The sequence below is a fragment of the Notolepis coatsorum genome (genome assembly GCF_963971535.1).
Source record: "Notolepis coatsorum genome assembly, chromosome: 10".
Classification (NCBI taxonomy): Eukaryota; Metazoa; Chordata; class Actinopteri; order Aulopiformes; family Paralepididae; genus Notolepis; species Notolepis coatsorum.
This window is the reverse complement of record NC_140174.1, coordinates 83,004,745-83,021,222: the sequence shown is the minus strand read 5'-3', so window position 1 is coordinate 83,021,222 and position 16,478 is coordinate 83,004,745. Positions and strand designations below refer to the sequence as shown.

The window sequence follows — 16,478 nt, the reverse complement described above, 5'->3', positions numbered from 1 at the left end:
GAACTTTTTGGCTAAAAAAAAGTATATTTTGTAACCACTCTAGGGCTGACCCCAATTAGTCGAATAGTCGACTAATCGATCGAAAGTAGCCGTAGTCGACTGCCAACCTCTTAGTCGAATGCAAAAAAATAAATAATTATTATTTAAAAAAAAAGATAATTAATCTTTTGTATCATTCTTTCCAAAAGCAAAGAGGCCTAGAAGCGTGGCTAACACTAATGGCTCGCATACCAGAGAGGCTAACTGCCTAAGAAACGGGCACAGAGGCACTGAAAGAGGATTTCACCCGTCTAATGAACACACTAGACTAGACAAATATCAAGATGTATCCATCAGTGGACAAGAAGCCTTCAGTCGACAACTTCAGACATTAAGCACCCCCCACAGCCCAAATGGAATGATAAAATATAATAATAATAATAATACATTTAATTTTTTTAAATATATAGTTACATTTTATAGTCGACTACCAGTCGACTATCTGCAAAGTTCGGCCAATCAAAGTCGACTATACAAATCCTTAGTCAGGGACAGCCCTACACAACTCTGTGTTTATGTGGGTGTATTTATGTATTATGTGGGTGTATTTATGTAATATGTGGGTGTATTTACGTATTATGTGAGTGTATTTATGTATTATGTGGGGTGTATTTACATATTATGTGGGTGCATACGTGTGTATGGGTGTTTTTCCTACCCAGCTTCAAGAATGGCTCACTGACCAGAGAGCGAATTAGGAATGAGTGTGCTGGAGGATCATGGGAAATGTTCTCCTCTGCACTGAGGGACACACCCCTCGGAAATCATGACAACATAGGTGATGATGTCATGCTTTGGATTTACCTTCTTTCCTTTGTTGATTTTCTTTCGTAGATAATTTGAACATTGATGGGGTGGTTTTGCTTTTTGTTGAGATATGGAAACGCATCTGGGGAGGGTGCCTTGATGCGCACTTGCGTGCAGTCAATTGTGCTGATGGTGTTGGGCAGACCAGCAATGGCATGGAATCCTCTCTTGACTGTTGTTGTTCAGTATATGAGAATTTGATGTATTGTGTGGCCAGTTATATGATTCCATCCACGACTCGCTGGAGGTCACGGCTGATGGATGGCTGCAATATGGCCACCCTGTCTCCCAGCTCCCTCTGGAATGTCCCAGAGGCTAAGAAGCCTAAGGTGGACAGTACCTGGACATGTGGTAGCATAGGGTTTGAGTGTCTGGTCCGTCTTATAGTTTACTCTCAATAACTGTCAAACTAAATAAATGTGTGCAAAATAAATCAGTATAGTTTTTTGGTGAAATGCCCCTTTAAAACAACAGGCAGGCTAAAGTATACTAGTAGAATGGAGAAGTACAGTGCTTGGACTGATGTGATTGGTTGACTGGTGTACTTCCAGGGTTCTACTTTGATGTGATGGAGATCACTCCGCCTGCTGTGGGAGTTCACAGGTTTGACCGAGGCACCAATCAGGTTGGTCCAGAACACAATCAGCAATGAGATAACTGTTTGCCCACATGGACCTATTTTGGGGCCAGGTGGGGGGCAGTTTATCATTAACATGGCAATTGTATTAAGATTTGTTAATGTGTATCAAAATGCTTGCCTGAATATCAGTATTCTGTACTGCATTTTTAAGGGTACTTTAACTCATTCAGGGCCGAGGCCTTTCCCCATCCTGTTCTAGCTAGGCCAGGTTTCCATTACATATTTTCACTGTGTGTCACCTTGTTTGTAGAGCTATATTTATATTCTATATTATAGCTATGGATACGATACTATGGTCATTTGACAGTAACTATCTTCTGTCCAAGATGCAAAAAAGAATTAATAAATTTTTTCATGAATACGTTCGCGCGTTCTGCCGTGGTGAATATAAGTATAATTTCGGAATGATCCGGGTTAATTCCTGGGAGGCTGGTTATAGGGCGCAATGTGCATTCTACTAAAAGCATTGGCGTTTCGTCCCTGGACACGCTACTATTTCAAAATCATATGTATATAATAGGTATTATGTTTCATCATAAATGCATGAAAGGGGGGGGGGGGTGTCGTTTCTGATGCTTTGATTGCCAGTAACGTCATTCGTTATTACCACAACACACGCCGATTAGCTGGATCGGTTTGAAAACATTGTTGGATCAAGCCGAAATTGACGTCAGATAGTCCTTACCTATGGTCGGGGGTATTCCAAAAATAATATTCCAATTGTTTGATCGCCATCTGGTCCATCTGATGTCCATCTGGTCCACGACATAATCCAGCACAACATATCCATCGATTGTCCCGAAAACGATTCAATGGGATCGAGTGAAGCCCTAGGCTTCCCTGTACTAAAAAGCTGCGCCCAGAGCGGTTTAAACGTAACACCCGGTCTGGAACAGGGTTTACTGCACTCTCGATACTGCCTACTAGCAGGATCTGGCCGGTACTGCACCCTCGGTGTCCCAGTATGCCTTTTAACGGCAACATACGGGTCCGTGACATTGAATAGAATATTAAAATCGAAAAAAGCACAAACGATCCAAAAACATATATATCCGTTTATGGCCCTTAACTCATTCTGCGCCATCGCTTAATGCGCTAGAACGCCACCGCTTTAATCAATGGGGGGACTGCGAGATTTGCGAGTGCTTAAAATATATCTTAAATTATAGCTATGGGTCTAATACACCCGTCGATTATCAGTGAGTTGCTTCCAGTCAACATGTACAAAACTGATTGTTTTTTCATCTGTACATTTTCGTTTTATACCATTTTGAATATGAGTATAGTTTTGGTGATTCTTAGTAATTCCAGGAAAAGACAAGATAATAGCCCTTTAGTGGAATACACTAAACACGTTGTCATTTTTCGCCTGATTATCGAATCTTCCTGAAATCAATGCTAGATCAGCATTATTATCCTTCCTCATGCAAGAATGAAAAGAGCCCTGGACCACGGGGCTCCCCCGCCACCTCCTCCCACCCAACGGCACACAGCCACACACACACACACACACAGAGACAGCTTCGATCGGGGTAGAAAGACATATCAGATCAACGCAAGCTTTTATATATAGTGTTCTTACCTGGTATCTAATGTAATGCAAAAGAAATAATCCAATTATCTGATCGCCATTCCAAATACTGGTCGTGGAGGTCCGTTGCACATTACCGAGCGTTACACACTGACGGCGGGCGGGGTTACTGTTCCATGCCATCGTTGTATAGGCCTACCTCGCCTGGGTATTTAAACCCCGCCCGCACGGCTCGGATCGTCCCAGAAAAGAAACTACACCATTCCTAATGGAGTGCAATACCAGCTGGAAGGCGTAGATGGCAGTATTTGCCCTTTTGCGAGCTCAGACCCATTCCCAATAATAACATCAGGCTGGATGGATGAAAATGAATGGATATCGCTAATAAAAGAAATAACGATTAAAACCCGACTATACACGTGATTGGCGCTGACCGGTCGGCGAGTTAACCCGACTATCATCGGGTCTGGTGTTGAATGAGTTAACCGTTGGCGCCCAATAACGTACAAAAACGTTGTTGGCCGTGAAAGAGTTAAGGGTATCTTTTGCCACAGCCTGTACATGGTTGATGGAAATACTTGAAATGATTGATTCAAATTAAATGTATCCTCTGCCAGGCTAATAAAAAGATGACCTACTGTGGAGACCTGCTAGGAGAGGACTCCTTACTGGGTGATATGAAAGGAATTCATATCATGATAATCATCTGAATTCCGATATTGATATATTAGGAATGAGCACGATCGGAATATGAATTTGGGAAAGCACGGATAATGAGATGGACACAAATGTTTTTTATACTTGGATATGCTTGTTTTTTTTATATTATGAGCTCCATTGACGCAATGGCACTCCGCCTAGGTACCGCCATTGTGTTTTGTGGTCAAAAACGACCTATAGAACTGCCCTGTCTCTTTGGAAATATTAGTAATACGTTTTTGGAAAGTTGTGCGTCAAAAGAGAGAAAGGATAACAGGATCGCAATTTGGAGTCGTCTCTCCTATCCCGGCTGCTTCATGATGAGCAAGGTCTCCCCTACATTTTCAAAAGCCTAGAGAAAGCTTGTCTTAAGTCATCATCATGAGTTATGCATTTTAAATGTATTATATATTTATCATCTCGTGTGTGCACCTTTTGGAGACATTTCAGAACCACAACCCGAGATGCGCTGCACTTCTCTCCTATTCACTGCTATTTATCATTCTTATGTAGGAGGAATTTGTTAGATAATAAACTTTAGAAATCTTTTTGATAGGGTGGCTGAGTGGCGCAGTGGGCAAGGCGCTTGCCACTAACGCAGGATATACTGGTATCGAGCCCAGCTCTCGGCGTTGCTACCGGCTTGGCCGGCCGTCATACTAACACAATTGGCAGTATTAGAGGGTGGGAAAGCCGGTGGGTGGGGATTGGACGTTGTGGACAGCGACTCCTACAGGTCGGTTGGTGCGCCTGTACAGCAGAAACAGGAAGTATCGGGGGCAGCGTGAGCCTCCCACGCATTACTCCTCGCCACTGAGAGTTCGAGCTGTCTGGTGAAAAGATGCAACAGGCTGCCTTCTCCTGTACCGGAGGGGACACGTGATGCAAGGCTTCTATCCACACTACAGCTGACCAGTGGGAGGCATAGTCTAGCAACGTTCAAGACAGGGGAGGGAAGAATTGGAATTGCAAAATTGGGATGGGAGAAAAATAAGGAGAAATATATTTTTGATTTTAATTTGTAGGCGAGACGTGTGCATTTTCTTTAAAGATTAGTTTCCAACGTGCATAATAAGTATGCTTAGACTATAAAACTGATTTCGTTTTCAGAACATCACACAAATATTATATTAACCTTTATTGTCAGAGAACAACACAGTCTTATGGGCAGCCTACATATTAGTCTACAGGCTGCGTAAAAAGAGATGAAGAAATAATAAGAGAAATTGAATAAAAGAGGCAAAAAAGTTCATGTATACTGTTATATGGACAGATGTTGTAAATATTTATTTCAATTTATGATTGTTCAATGTCCCCCAGTTAAAACTAGGTTTACTTAAAAATAAAGAGAAAGAGAGAGAGCACAAGTACAGATGACAAGTACAATATGAGGAGGTAGAAATATATTTCATAATTATCTGCCAATATTAAATCAATTTGATGCATTGAAGGCACAACAATTGCATTGGCATTATATTTGCCAGATTTAATGTGACTTCCTTTCTAATGTTGTTAATTTGATTACATAATGTTCCCCTCTTGTATTGTACAATAATTGTTGTCCAAAAATAAGGTATGAACCACGCCCACTTCCAGTCTGCAGTCCGAATACAGATACAGATAATTTAGTTGGTTGAACAGATACAGATACAGATAATGATGTCTTTCCACACCCCTACGATATAGATCGCAATATTATGATATTATATTAGATGATGTCACACATCTAATAAGACAAGTTTCTTTCTCTTCCCCCACTCAGGTGGCAGGTTTCTCTGCCCAGACGGAGGTGAGGGCTCTGGTGGAGGGACAGTTTCTGGCTAAGAGACTCCATGCTGAGAGACTCGGTTACAAGATCCGTGAGTTAATAATGCCGCTACATAAACGTCAACCTCCGGCACGCTGCACTCTGCACACAAAAATGTTGGTCGGGGACCTTCCTCAGATACATTATATGGAGTTAGGCTATGTGTCCACAGCGGACGTTTTATGAGTTGTCAGCTCCTTTCTGTCATTAATTTCTATGCTGGAGAAGCGTCAGGCTCGCTCCTCTTCCCAGAGCCGCGCCTCGCGTTTTATGAGCTCTCGACGGCAGCGTTTTTGGCAGAGCGCTCCCAGCTCATAAAGTTGAAAGTAGTTAAACTTTTGGAAAAGCAGCGCGCTCATCAATCATCGAGGAAGGGGCGGAGCCGCGGCTGGCGCGAGCCTCAGTTGCATTCAGAAAAACGCTCAGAGCTTTTTTTCTTCTTTTTTCAAAGCGGTCCGCCTCGAAAAAAAGGCTATTAGTGGACACATAGCCTTACACTCACAAAAGCCATTGTCACACCATTTCTAATACATTTTAACCGTTTAACCCTTGAGTAAAGAAATATGTATTGTGTCTTGTTTATATCACCAACAGTATAAGTTATAACCCTTTGTGTGTGTGTGTATAGTTCCTGGGACCAGAGTTCTGGCTACTGGTGGTGCCTCCTGCAACAAAGACATTCTTCAGGTAAGGGTATGTGTGTGTGTGATTTGAGGTGTGTGTGTATGTATTGGGACTGCTACAATAATCAAATGATCTTGATCATATGAGACGATCATTATTATTCTGTATGACCACAGTCATTGTTTTATTTTCTCCTTTAGATATATTTCCTCTTCCATATTAAAAGGTGCTATAGATAACATTCAGCCACTAGTTGTCGCACTAGAGCTCCAGCATGTCATTTATCCAATGATCTACAAGTAGATTCTGATGGCGAACATGATGGTAATGTCGTTTAAAAATGCCACATCGGGAAGTACATTTTTTCGACACAGAATGAAAAAAAGCCACTTTCTTAGCCGAATTCTACCTGCATTTGGCGGGTGGATGTTGACCCCTGCAGTGCTTGCAAGATTATAGGTTCAGAGAGTCGAGACCACAGAATTAACCACTTGTGAAAATAGCTGTGGTTATGATATTACCTACAAGTTAACCACCACAGAATTAACTACATCATCACTTATGAACATAGTTGTGGTCATGGCCGCCTAGTTATAGTTGAACGTGGGGGTGCAAGATTTATTTGTATTCTTAAATTTTTTTTTCCTTTTTTTTTCCTTTTTTTTTTGCGTGTGCAAGACAGGCAAGGGGTGGTTTGGAGTGGGTCCGGCGCGACCCCCTCCACGGCAGATTTTTTTACATTTAATGAACACCTGTACATGCAATTTCCTGCAATATAGAGCCTTCAATATTGACCAATAAAGCTGCTCTTTTCACTATAAAACTCTATATATTGCAGTATGATAGCCAATTACTATAATAATAATAATAATAATAATAATAATAATAATAATAATAATAACTTTCCCGATCCTCCCGAAGCCCCTCCGTTCACATCCGATCCCCAGCAGCAACAAGCCAACAACATCAACATCATGACCGTCAACACAGGGACCCTGATGTAAACAAGACAAAAGTCTTTCTCTGGTCTGCATCCCCTTAACAATTGTATGTATTGAGCCGTACTGTATTGGACCCATTTTGCAATCTGTTAAATAAAGTTTTCATTCTTTATATTGCAGTATGATAGCCAATTACTATAATAATAATAATAATAATAATAATAATAATAATAATAATAATAATAATAATAATAATAATAATAATAATAATAATAATAATAATAATAATAATAACTTTCCCGATCCTCCCGAAGCCCCTCCGTTCACATCCGATCCCCAGCAGCAACAAGCCAACAACAACAACATCATGACCACATCAACACGGGGACCCTGATGTAAACAAGACAAACGTCTTTCTCTGGTCTGCATCCCCTTAACAATTGTATGTATTGAGCCGTACTGTATTGGACCCATTCTGCAATCTGTTAAATAAAGTTTTCATTCATTCATTCATGAAAGATTCACTAGCTAATGGTTAGGTAACGCTAAGCACAGCGACTCGGCTCGCATCACCAATACGATACATATTCAGTTTCAATCTGTTTGCGCATTTAGTATACAGTCACAGTGTTCGACTTACGTAATTATTTGCTCCATTTGGTGTAAAACGCAGAAGGATAATCCTCACAAAGCCAATGTTAAATCCAATATCGAGGTGAACTTTTCTTCACCAGGCATTCAAAAAACAGCGCCTCTCCCGAATACGCTCATGACGAGGGAGTCGGGACAGTGGGGCACTGGATCAAACCATTAATGTGGGGGGTCACACAATCTTTGGAAACTTAAAAACTTGCTATTAAGTGTCATTGCGTATTATTAATTTGATTGAAATTACGTAGTTATGGTTAGATTTATATATTGGGGGGGGTGGATATATCATATTTTTCATATGATCAAAAAGTGGGGGAGCAAAACCAGACGTTTACCCCCCCATGTTCAATAGTGGTAGAGCAGATGCTTCGAGTGCTCCATTGGTCAGGCGTCTATGGTTGTGGTTATGATATTACCTACAAGCTAACCACCACAGAATTAACCACATCATCACTTATGAACATAGTTGTGGTTATGATATTACCTACAAGCTAACCACCACAGAATGAACCACATCATCAAAACATCACACCCCTTATCCCAAAATGCCAGGCTGTCCCTTTCACACAGACGCTGGGGCGAAACCACCCCAGAAATGACCACATACCTGAAGATGGCATAATGCTATATCAACTTTGACCCCCCATTCCTTTCATACAGAATGGCATGCTGGTATAATGGGGTACATAACAAGATTCACAGCTTGAATGGGCAATGTGAAAGGAGCTACAGATAACATTTTATTTTCTTTCCTTAAAAAAAAAAATAATGTATATATATATTAGGGCTGTCAGTTTATCATGTTAATTAGATAAATTAATTACACAGCAAATTATCGCGTTATGAAAATTAACTAAAAATGTATTTAAAAAATAATAATAATAATCATTTAAAAAAAAGTATTATTACTTTTTTTTTAATCTCATTCATTCCATAAGAACGTAGAATACACATTTACAGGTCGGCTAAGTGGCGCAGTGGGCAAGACGCTCGCCACTATTGCAGGAGATGCTAGGTTTGAGCCCAGCTCTCGGCATTGCTACCAGCTTGGCTGGTTGTTCATACTAACACAATTGGCAGTGTTAGGGGTGGGAAAGCTGGTGGGTGGGTCCTGGTTGTTGTAAACAGCGACTCCTACAGTTCGGTCGGGGGGGCCTGCTCAGCGAGGAAAGGATCTAAGGGGGGTAGTGTGATCCTTCCACACGTTACACCCTCTCAGTGAGAGTCCGTGCTGCCATGTGAAAAGAAGCGGTTGATTGGCTACACATGTGTCGGAGGAAGCATGTGATAGCCTCCACTCTCCCAGACCGACTGTAGGGGGTAGGTGCGCAGCGACCAGGAAGGGGATTGGGAATTGGCATAACAACTAACATTGGGATGGGAGAAAAACGGAGGAAAAAGGAGGGGGAATTTTTTTCTTTTTTTAAAGAATACACATTTACAGACTTTTTTTAATATGGTCCATTTGCATGTTCTTGGTATCTGATTCTAGGGACATCTATGGATCTCAGGGAATGTATTCCCAGTGTCAGAAATACTGTGGGCGGAATCCACAGAGAATGGATTGCGCGAAGCAAATTGCATCCGTGGAGCCTGCTCTGCGTCTGCGAGCTATCCACGAAAGCACATTGCTCGATGAGATACCAGCGCAGACTAGTGTTGTCACGATACTGGAATTTCGAACTTCGATACGATACCTTGAAAAATATCGATATTCTATACCATTTTCGATACCACAGGGAAAAAGGTTAAATCTTAAAATGTAAAAAAAAAAAATAGTAATTTGATTGAAATTACGTAGTTATGGTTAGATTTATATATTGGGGGGGGGGGGGGTGGATATATCATATTTTTCATATGATCAAAAAGTGGGGGAGCAAAACCAGACGTTTGCCCCCCCATGTTCAATAGTGGTAGAGCAGATGCTTCGAGTGCTCCATTGGTCAGGCGTCTATGGTTGTGGTTATGATATTACCTACAAGCTAACCACCACAGAATTAACCACATCATCAAAACATCACACCCCTTATCCCAAAATGCCAGGCTGTCCCTTTCACACAGACGCTGGGGCGAAACCACCCCAGAAATGACCACATACCTGAAGATGGCATAATGCTATATCAACTTTGACCCCCCATTCCTTTCATACAGAATGGCATGCCGGTATAATGGGGTACATAACAAGATTCACAGCTTGAATGGGCAATGTGAAAGGAGCTACAGATAACATTTTATTTTCTTTCCTTAAAAAAAAATAATAATAATGTATATATATATATTGGGGCTGTCAGTTTATCACGTTAATTAGATAAATTAATTACACAGCAAATTATCGCGTTATGAAAATTAACTAAAAATGTTTTTAAAAAATAATAATAATAATTATTATTATAATTAAAAAAAAATTATTATTATTTTTTTTTTAATCTCATTCATTCCATAAGAACGTAGAATACACATTTACAGGTCGGCTAAGTGGCGCAGTGGGCAAGACGCTCGCCACTAGTGCAGGAGATGCTAGGTTCGAGCCCAGCTCTCTGCATTGCTACCAGCTTGGCTGGTTGTTCATACTAACACAATTGGCAGTGTTAGGGGTGGGAAAGCTGGTGGGTGGGTCCTGGTTGTTGTAAACAGCGACTCCTACAGTTCGGTCGGGGGGCCTGCTCAGCGAGGAAAGGATCTAAGGGGGGTAGTGTGATCCTTCCACACGTTCCACAAAAAAATGATAAATATATATATTTTTTTTTATAAATTTTGGTTTTGTTGCTGGTTGATTCTCCTCAGCTTCTCTCTGGTACTATAAGAGAAGATAAATATAACACTTTTAAAACCCTTTGTTTATCTTTAGATCAGACATTTAAAAATAACTAAATGATATAATCTTAGAAATTAAGTAAAGTTAATAGTACTGCGTGTTAAGCATAACAGATTGATTGATTGAAAATTGTATTAACAGATTGCAGAATGGGTACAATACAGTACAGCTCAATACATACAATTGTTAAGGGGATGCAGACCAGAGAAACACTTTTGTCTTGTTTACATCAGGGTCCCCCATTTTCAATTCATCATAACATATATGACATACAGATAAACAGTATTGTTACATCCAGACATTTATGACATACAACATTATTATCGATTTCCATTCATTTTTCATCAATCTAGCCTCATGTTACCAGTGGGGATCTGTCTGAACTCGAACAGGGAAAATACCGCCCCCTATCGTCTCCGGATGGTACTGCACCCCTTTGGATTGGATTGAATGAAACGCATGGAGAAAAGAAAGTCCTGCTTCCACATTTTACTTGTCAGACAAGTAACCGGAGACGATCCAAGTAATCGCCCACCACCAGAACAGCGGAAAATGTGTTTCTCCAGTACCCAGCGTTGGATCAATAAACGCGATTGATATTTGGAATGGCGATCAGGAATTGGAATAATCTTTTTGGAGAACATCTGATCTGAGGTAAGGAATCTATTTTACCAGTCTTGGGATAATCAGAGCTATTTTCACCTATATATCAGCGTGTGCCATATGTGTGTATGTGTGTGTGTGTGCGATCAGGAAATAAGATAATCGATTTTTCAGCCCGCTTCTATAGCGTGCATAAGTACACATATACTATCGATAATCTAGCGTTTATTTGAAAACTATTCATAAATAGGCCGAAAAATTACGTGTTTTGTGTATTCCAGTGTATTCCAGTAAAGGGCGTTTATCACAGAATCTTTATTTTTTTTTGGAACTTTCAAAAAACGATGGGTTTTTTCAAAATGGTATAAAATGGAAATGAACCAATTAAAAAACAATCCGTTTCGACAATGTTGACTGCAAACAAGTCATTGATAAGCGACGGCCATATTAGACACATAGCCATAATTTAAGATATAGTTTATGCGTTTGTAAATATGAGAGCTCTGTCATTGAAGTGGGTGGTGGCACGCAACAGGGTTCACTCATAAATTCACTCATAATTCATAATTATTATTGGGCGGCTAGGTGGTGCAGTGGGCAAGGCGCTCACCACCAATGCAGGAGACGCTGGGTTCGAGCCCAGCTCTCCGCATTGCTATCAGCTTGGCTGGTCGTTCATACTAATACAATTGGCAGTATTAGGGGGTGGGAAGCTGATGGGTGGAGATCGGACGTTGTGGACAGCGACTCCTACAGGTCGGTTGGTGCGCCTGCGCAGCAGAATCAGGAAGCGACGGGGGCGGCGTGCCCTCCAAACGCAGACCCCCGACGCTGAGAGATTGCGCTGTGCAGGTGAAAAGATGCGACTGCTGCTTCCTCGAGTACCGGAGGGGACACGTGATGTAAGGCTTAGTCCACATTGCAGCCGGCTTGTGGGAGGCATGGCCTAACAACGTTCGAGACAGGGGAGGGTAGAATTGGACGATACGAAATTGGGATGGGAGAAAAATAGAAAATGGGAGAAAAAAGTTGATAAAATATTTTTTTTCATAATTATTATTAATTTACATATATATATATATATTATTCTTTTTATTATTATTATTATTTTTCTTTTATTAGAAATGTTTTCCTCTGTAAATAAAATTCCAGTGAATTTTTTTTCTTCTTCAAAAATTGCCAAAAGTGACAGCTCTGAGCTCTCTGATCAGGCCTGCAGTCAGTAATGGCTAGCTGTCAATCACTCAAGTGCAACTTTCCCTGCACGGGTTGATCTTTTTATTCTATTATCCAATCAAAATAGGCTATTTGAGTCATCTAAGCCCTGCCCGTGCGCACGCTACTCACGAACGCGGGTTGAATGATTGACTGCCCTCGACGGTCTGAGACTCAATCAGAGAGGAGCTGCGAGACATGGCATAGACCACTGCACTTCCACGTTACATGGAGCTCGTGAGGAGGAGGGGGGCGGGGGGACGAGAGCAGAGCGAGTAACAAGACACTTTAGGGAAGTGAGGAAGGAAGGAATGTTTATGATTCCCAAGATGTGATGAGGAGATATCAATAGAGAAGGAAATAAGGAAGCTGCAATATTCAATGGAAGATGAGATCGGTCACTGCTTTGGCTGTTGTGTGGTGAGTGCATTTAAAATATATATATATTTTACAGTGATTATGATTATGAATTCATTGGCCCGCTGTGGCCTTGCGTGTGTACCAACACAGTTCGCGCAGGCACCAGGTAGCCCCCAAGGACCACATGAGTCGCCGCAAGCCTTGCTTGCGTTTCTAATCAAATATTAATATCGCCGCGGGGAGGGGGGGGGGGCATAATCCCATGGGACAATGGGATTGACCGATATGTTTACCAATATTCCAATGTACAGTTTTGCTGTACCATTGACTCAGAATGGTCTGTTTTATTGAAATCGTCACAGCAGTATAGTTTGTTTATACTTCAGAAATATGATATTTAAACATGGTCCCCAAAATGAATGGAAGCGAATGAGGAGCCTGACACCTGGGAGGAATGGGGGTGTTGCAGCGTTGGGGATGTTTAGAAAATATAATTTAAAATATAATTTTGTGCTTCACCAAGAAATTTGGTCAGCAGCCGCCACTGGAGAGTATATACAGTTAATTTACTTCTGACCATTATAGTCAAAGTATTTTCCTATGAACTGAAACTTATAAGACCACATAAGGCTAGCATCATTCAGTTACAGCTACTGTATATTGGCCAACATTAGCCAGCTATCTAGCTAGCTACTGCACCATGAACTGCCAACTAGCCAGCTGGCCACCCCCAATCCAGCCAACCGTACAAATTACGGTCTCAGCCAATCACATCGATATGTACAGTTAGTTAGCTAGCCATTCCATTGCGAATTAAAAGGTAGGCAGGGCAGCCAGCCAGTATTAGCTAGCTAGGTAGCTAACGTTAGCCAACTGAGAAAGATAGCTAGCTAGCCAACAGCTAGCCAACAGCTGCAAGCCTGCAACGAAGGCCAACATTAAACTAAAGTCAATCGTTTAATGGGTCATTTTGTTTAATGATTCAGTGATGTTGAAAGAAGAGCTGTCGAGGCTCCACTTGGAGCGAGTGAGAGCTGAGGAGTTGTGTTGACAAGACACTCCGCGAGGGGAGGGGGGAGTGGGAGGGGCAATGCCGCAGCAGCGTGTGTGCGTGTGTCAACAAGGAGAGGAGACTGCGAGAACGCCAGCTGGTATCGATATTGCGGGAAATGAGTATTGAAACTGTTTTAAATATTCAGAATTGATATGTATCGAAAAAACTATATTTTTGACAACACTAGCGCAGACACGCCCAATATGTGTGGCTGCGAGCAGTCTGCACTCTGCACTCCTGACAGCACTCTTGGCAGAAATGTGTGTGTCAAAATGTAGCGCGCTGTCATGTTTAGCGCGCTGTCCAAAAAAATAAAAGACATTCGAAATCAAGATGGAAAGCAGTAAACTGGACTGTCATACTATTCATTTGCACTAGCACTATTGCACTTGCGACATTGATATTATATTATTGATGTTATTATTTATACATGCTATATTCAGTATGTTTGTATGTGGTGATGCTCTAAACTCAATTTCGTTGGACCAACAATGACAAAGATTCTATTATTTTGCACTCATTACATTTCACTCATTTGAGAGCGAGATGCGCTGGCTTTGCTTTGGAAAAGGCGCCAAAGCCTCTGTAGATTCCGCCCTGTGTCTGTTACTAGGCTTGAGTAAATTGTAATGAACCAAATGAGAATATCAATTAAATTTTTTTATTATCTTTGACTGTGAATAACATCATGCTAAAATTGACCAGACCTGAAAAATCTAAGCAAATGAATAAATGGAAGATGATTAAACGGATGGTTTTGTAGATACAGTACTGAATTCTGCCATCCGGACACATTTGAAATATGATTATAGAATATCAGGCATAAAATGGTTATGCGATTAAAATGCGATTAATTAGATTAATTAATTACAAATCCTGTAATTAGATTAATTATTTTAATCGCCTGACAGCACTAATATATATATATATATATCCACAGATCATTTAGAAAGGTGTGGAATAAAAGTATTGCCAAAAAAAAGATTGATGAATTAATTTATTAGTCCAAAATGAATGTTGTTGTAGCCCCTCCCTACTTGCCATTTCCCCATGTGGAATGCACCTGATTGGATAAATGACATGCTGGTCAAGGCTGCTTCCCATCCATCTCCTACATCCTGTGTCCCATCTCTCAGGTTCTTTCAGACGTGTTCAATGCTCCAGTCTACACTATTGACGTGGCCAATTCAGCGTGCCTCGGCTGTGCTTACAGGGCCCTGCATGGTAAGACCTGATCCCAGAACAGCCGTTTTTCTCTTTTCAGGATGTGCCTACAGAGCCCTCACCCGTCTGGTTTCAGGGATAACAATAGCACCATCTCACCAGTCTGGTTTCAGGGCTGACCATAGCACCATCTCACCAGTCTGGTTTCAGGGCTGACCATAGCACCATCTCACCGGTCTGGTTTCAGGGCTGACCATAGCACCATCTCACCGGTCTGGTTTCAGGGCTGACCATAGCACCATCTCACCGGTCTGGTTTCAGGGCTGACCATAGCACCATCTCACCGGTCTGGTTTCAAGGCTAACCATAGCACCATCTCACCAGTCTGGTTTCAGGGCTAACCATAGCACCATCTCACGGTCTGGTTTCAGGGCTGACCATAGCACCATCTCACCGGTCTGGTTTCAGGACTAACCACCATCTCACCAGTCTGGTTTCAGGACTAACCATAGCACCATCTCACCTGTCTGGTTTCAGGGCTAACTATAGCACCATCTCACCGGTCTGGTTTCAGGGCTAACCATAGCACCATCTCACCAGTCTGGTTTCAGGGCTAACCATAGCACCATCTCACCGGTCTGGTTTCAGGGCTAACCATAGCACCATCTCACCAGTCTGGTTTCAGGGCTAACCATAGCACCATCTCATCAGTCTGGTTTCAGGGCTAACCTGCAGCAGAGTGGCCTATTGGTACTGCCCATTTAAGACAACCAGTCTAATAGCCATATAGCCCCTCAGCTGAGATGATTGAGAGCAGAGCAAGAGATAGATGGTTCCACAACTACCTCTCTGATAGACAGCAGTGTGTGAAAGCGGGTAATGTACAATCTGCATTTTTTATCAATAACAAAAGGTGTCCCCCAAGCTTCCATTTTAGGACCCGTCCTTTTTTATAATTGACATCAATAATATTGTCCAATCTTTAAATAACTAATGTCCAACTGTATGCAGATTATACTATTTTGTATTTTTGGGCTGTCTCCGTACAATTTGCTGTTGAAAATCTGCACCTTTCTTTTAATGTTCTTCAAATCTGGTTAAAAAGCTACAAACTAAACCTGGCTTTTTACATAGAAATGGAACCTGCTTTCCCATGTTTACTAGTAGAAAAATAATTGTTGAAACTGTATTACTCTCTGTCTTGAATTATGATGATGTGATATATAGATATGCTGCTGTTACCACAATTAAACCCTTAGGGTAGGGTGACCAAACGTCCTCTTTTGCCCGGACATGTCCTCTTTTCACGCCCTGTCCGGGGCGTTCCATAAATTCATGGAAATGTCTGGGGTTTCATTGTTTTTAAGTTTCAGTTTCACGGCCCTTTGCGAGCATCTGAAGGCTCGGGACTGCATTTTTCGCCGAACATATAAATTACCGAATTAAAGCGATGTTCGTTGCCGTTCGAATGCCATCTGAATCGCCCAAATCCGTGCCTCGGTTCTCGAGTTACATGCCGATATGTCAG

The 16,478-nt window shown here is 41.5% G+C and overlaps 1 protein-coding gene across 1 annotated transcript in view; it reads left to right on the top strand.

Annotated features, from left to right (window-relative positions):
• xylb (xylulokinase homolog (H. influenzae)) overlaps positions 1–16,478 on the top strand; it is a 67,540-nt gene that overhangs the window by 34,932 nt on the left and 16,130 nt on the right. Inside the window, exons 13-17 of the mRNA XM_084323870.1 lie at positions 702–817; positions 1,398–1,471; positions 5,479–5,575; positions 6,152–6,210; positions 14,923–15,010. Coding sequence (XP_084179996.1) covers positions 702–817; positions 1,398–1,471; positions 5,479–5,575; positions 6,152–6,210; positions 14,923–15,010 — 434 coding nt within the window. The remainder of the gene's footprint in view (positions 1–701; positions 818–1,397; positions 1,472–5,478; positions 5,576–6,151; positions 6,211–14,922; positions 15,011–16,478) is intronic.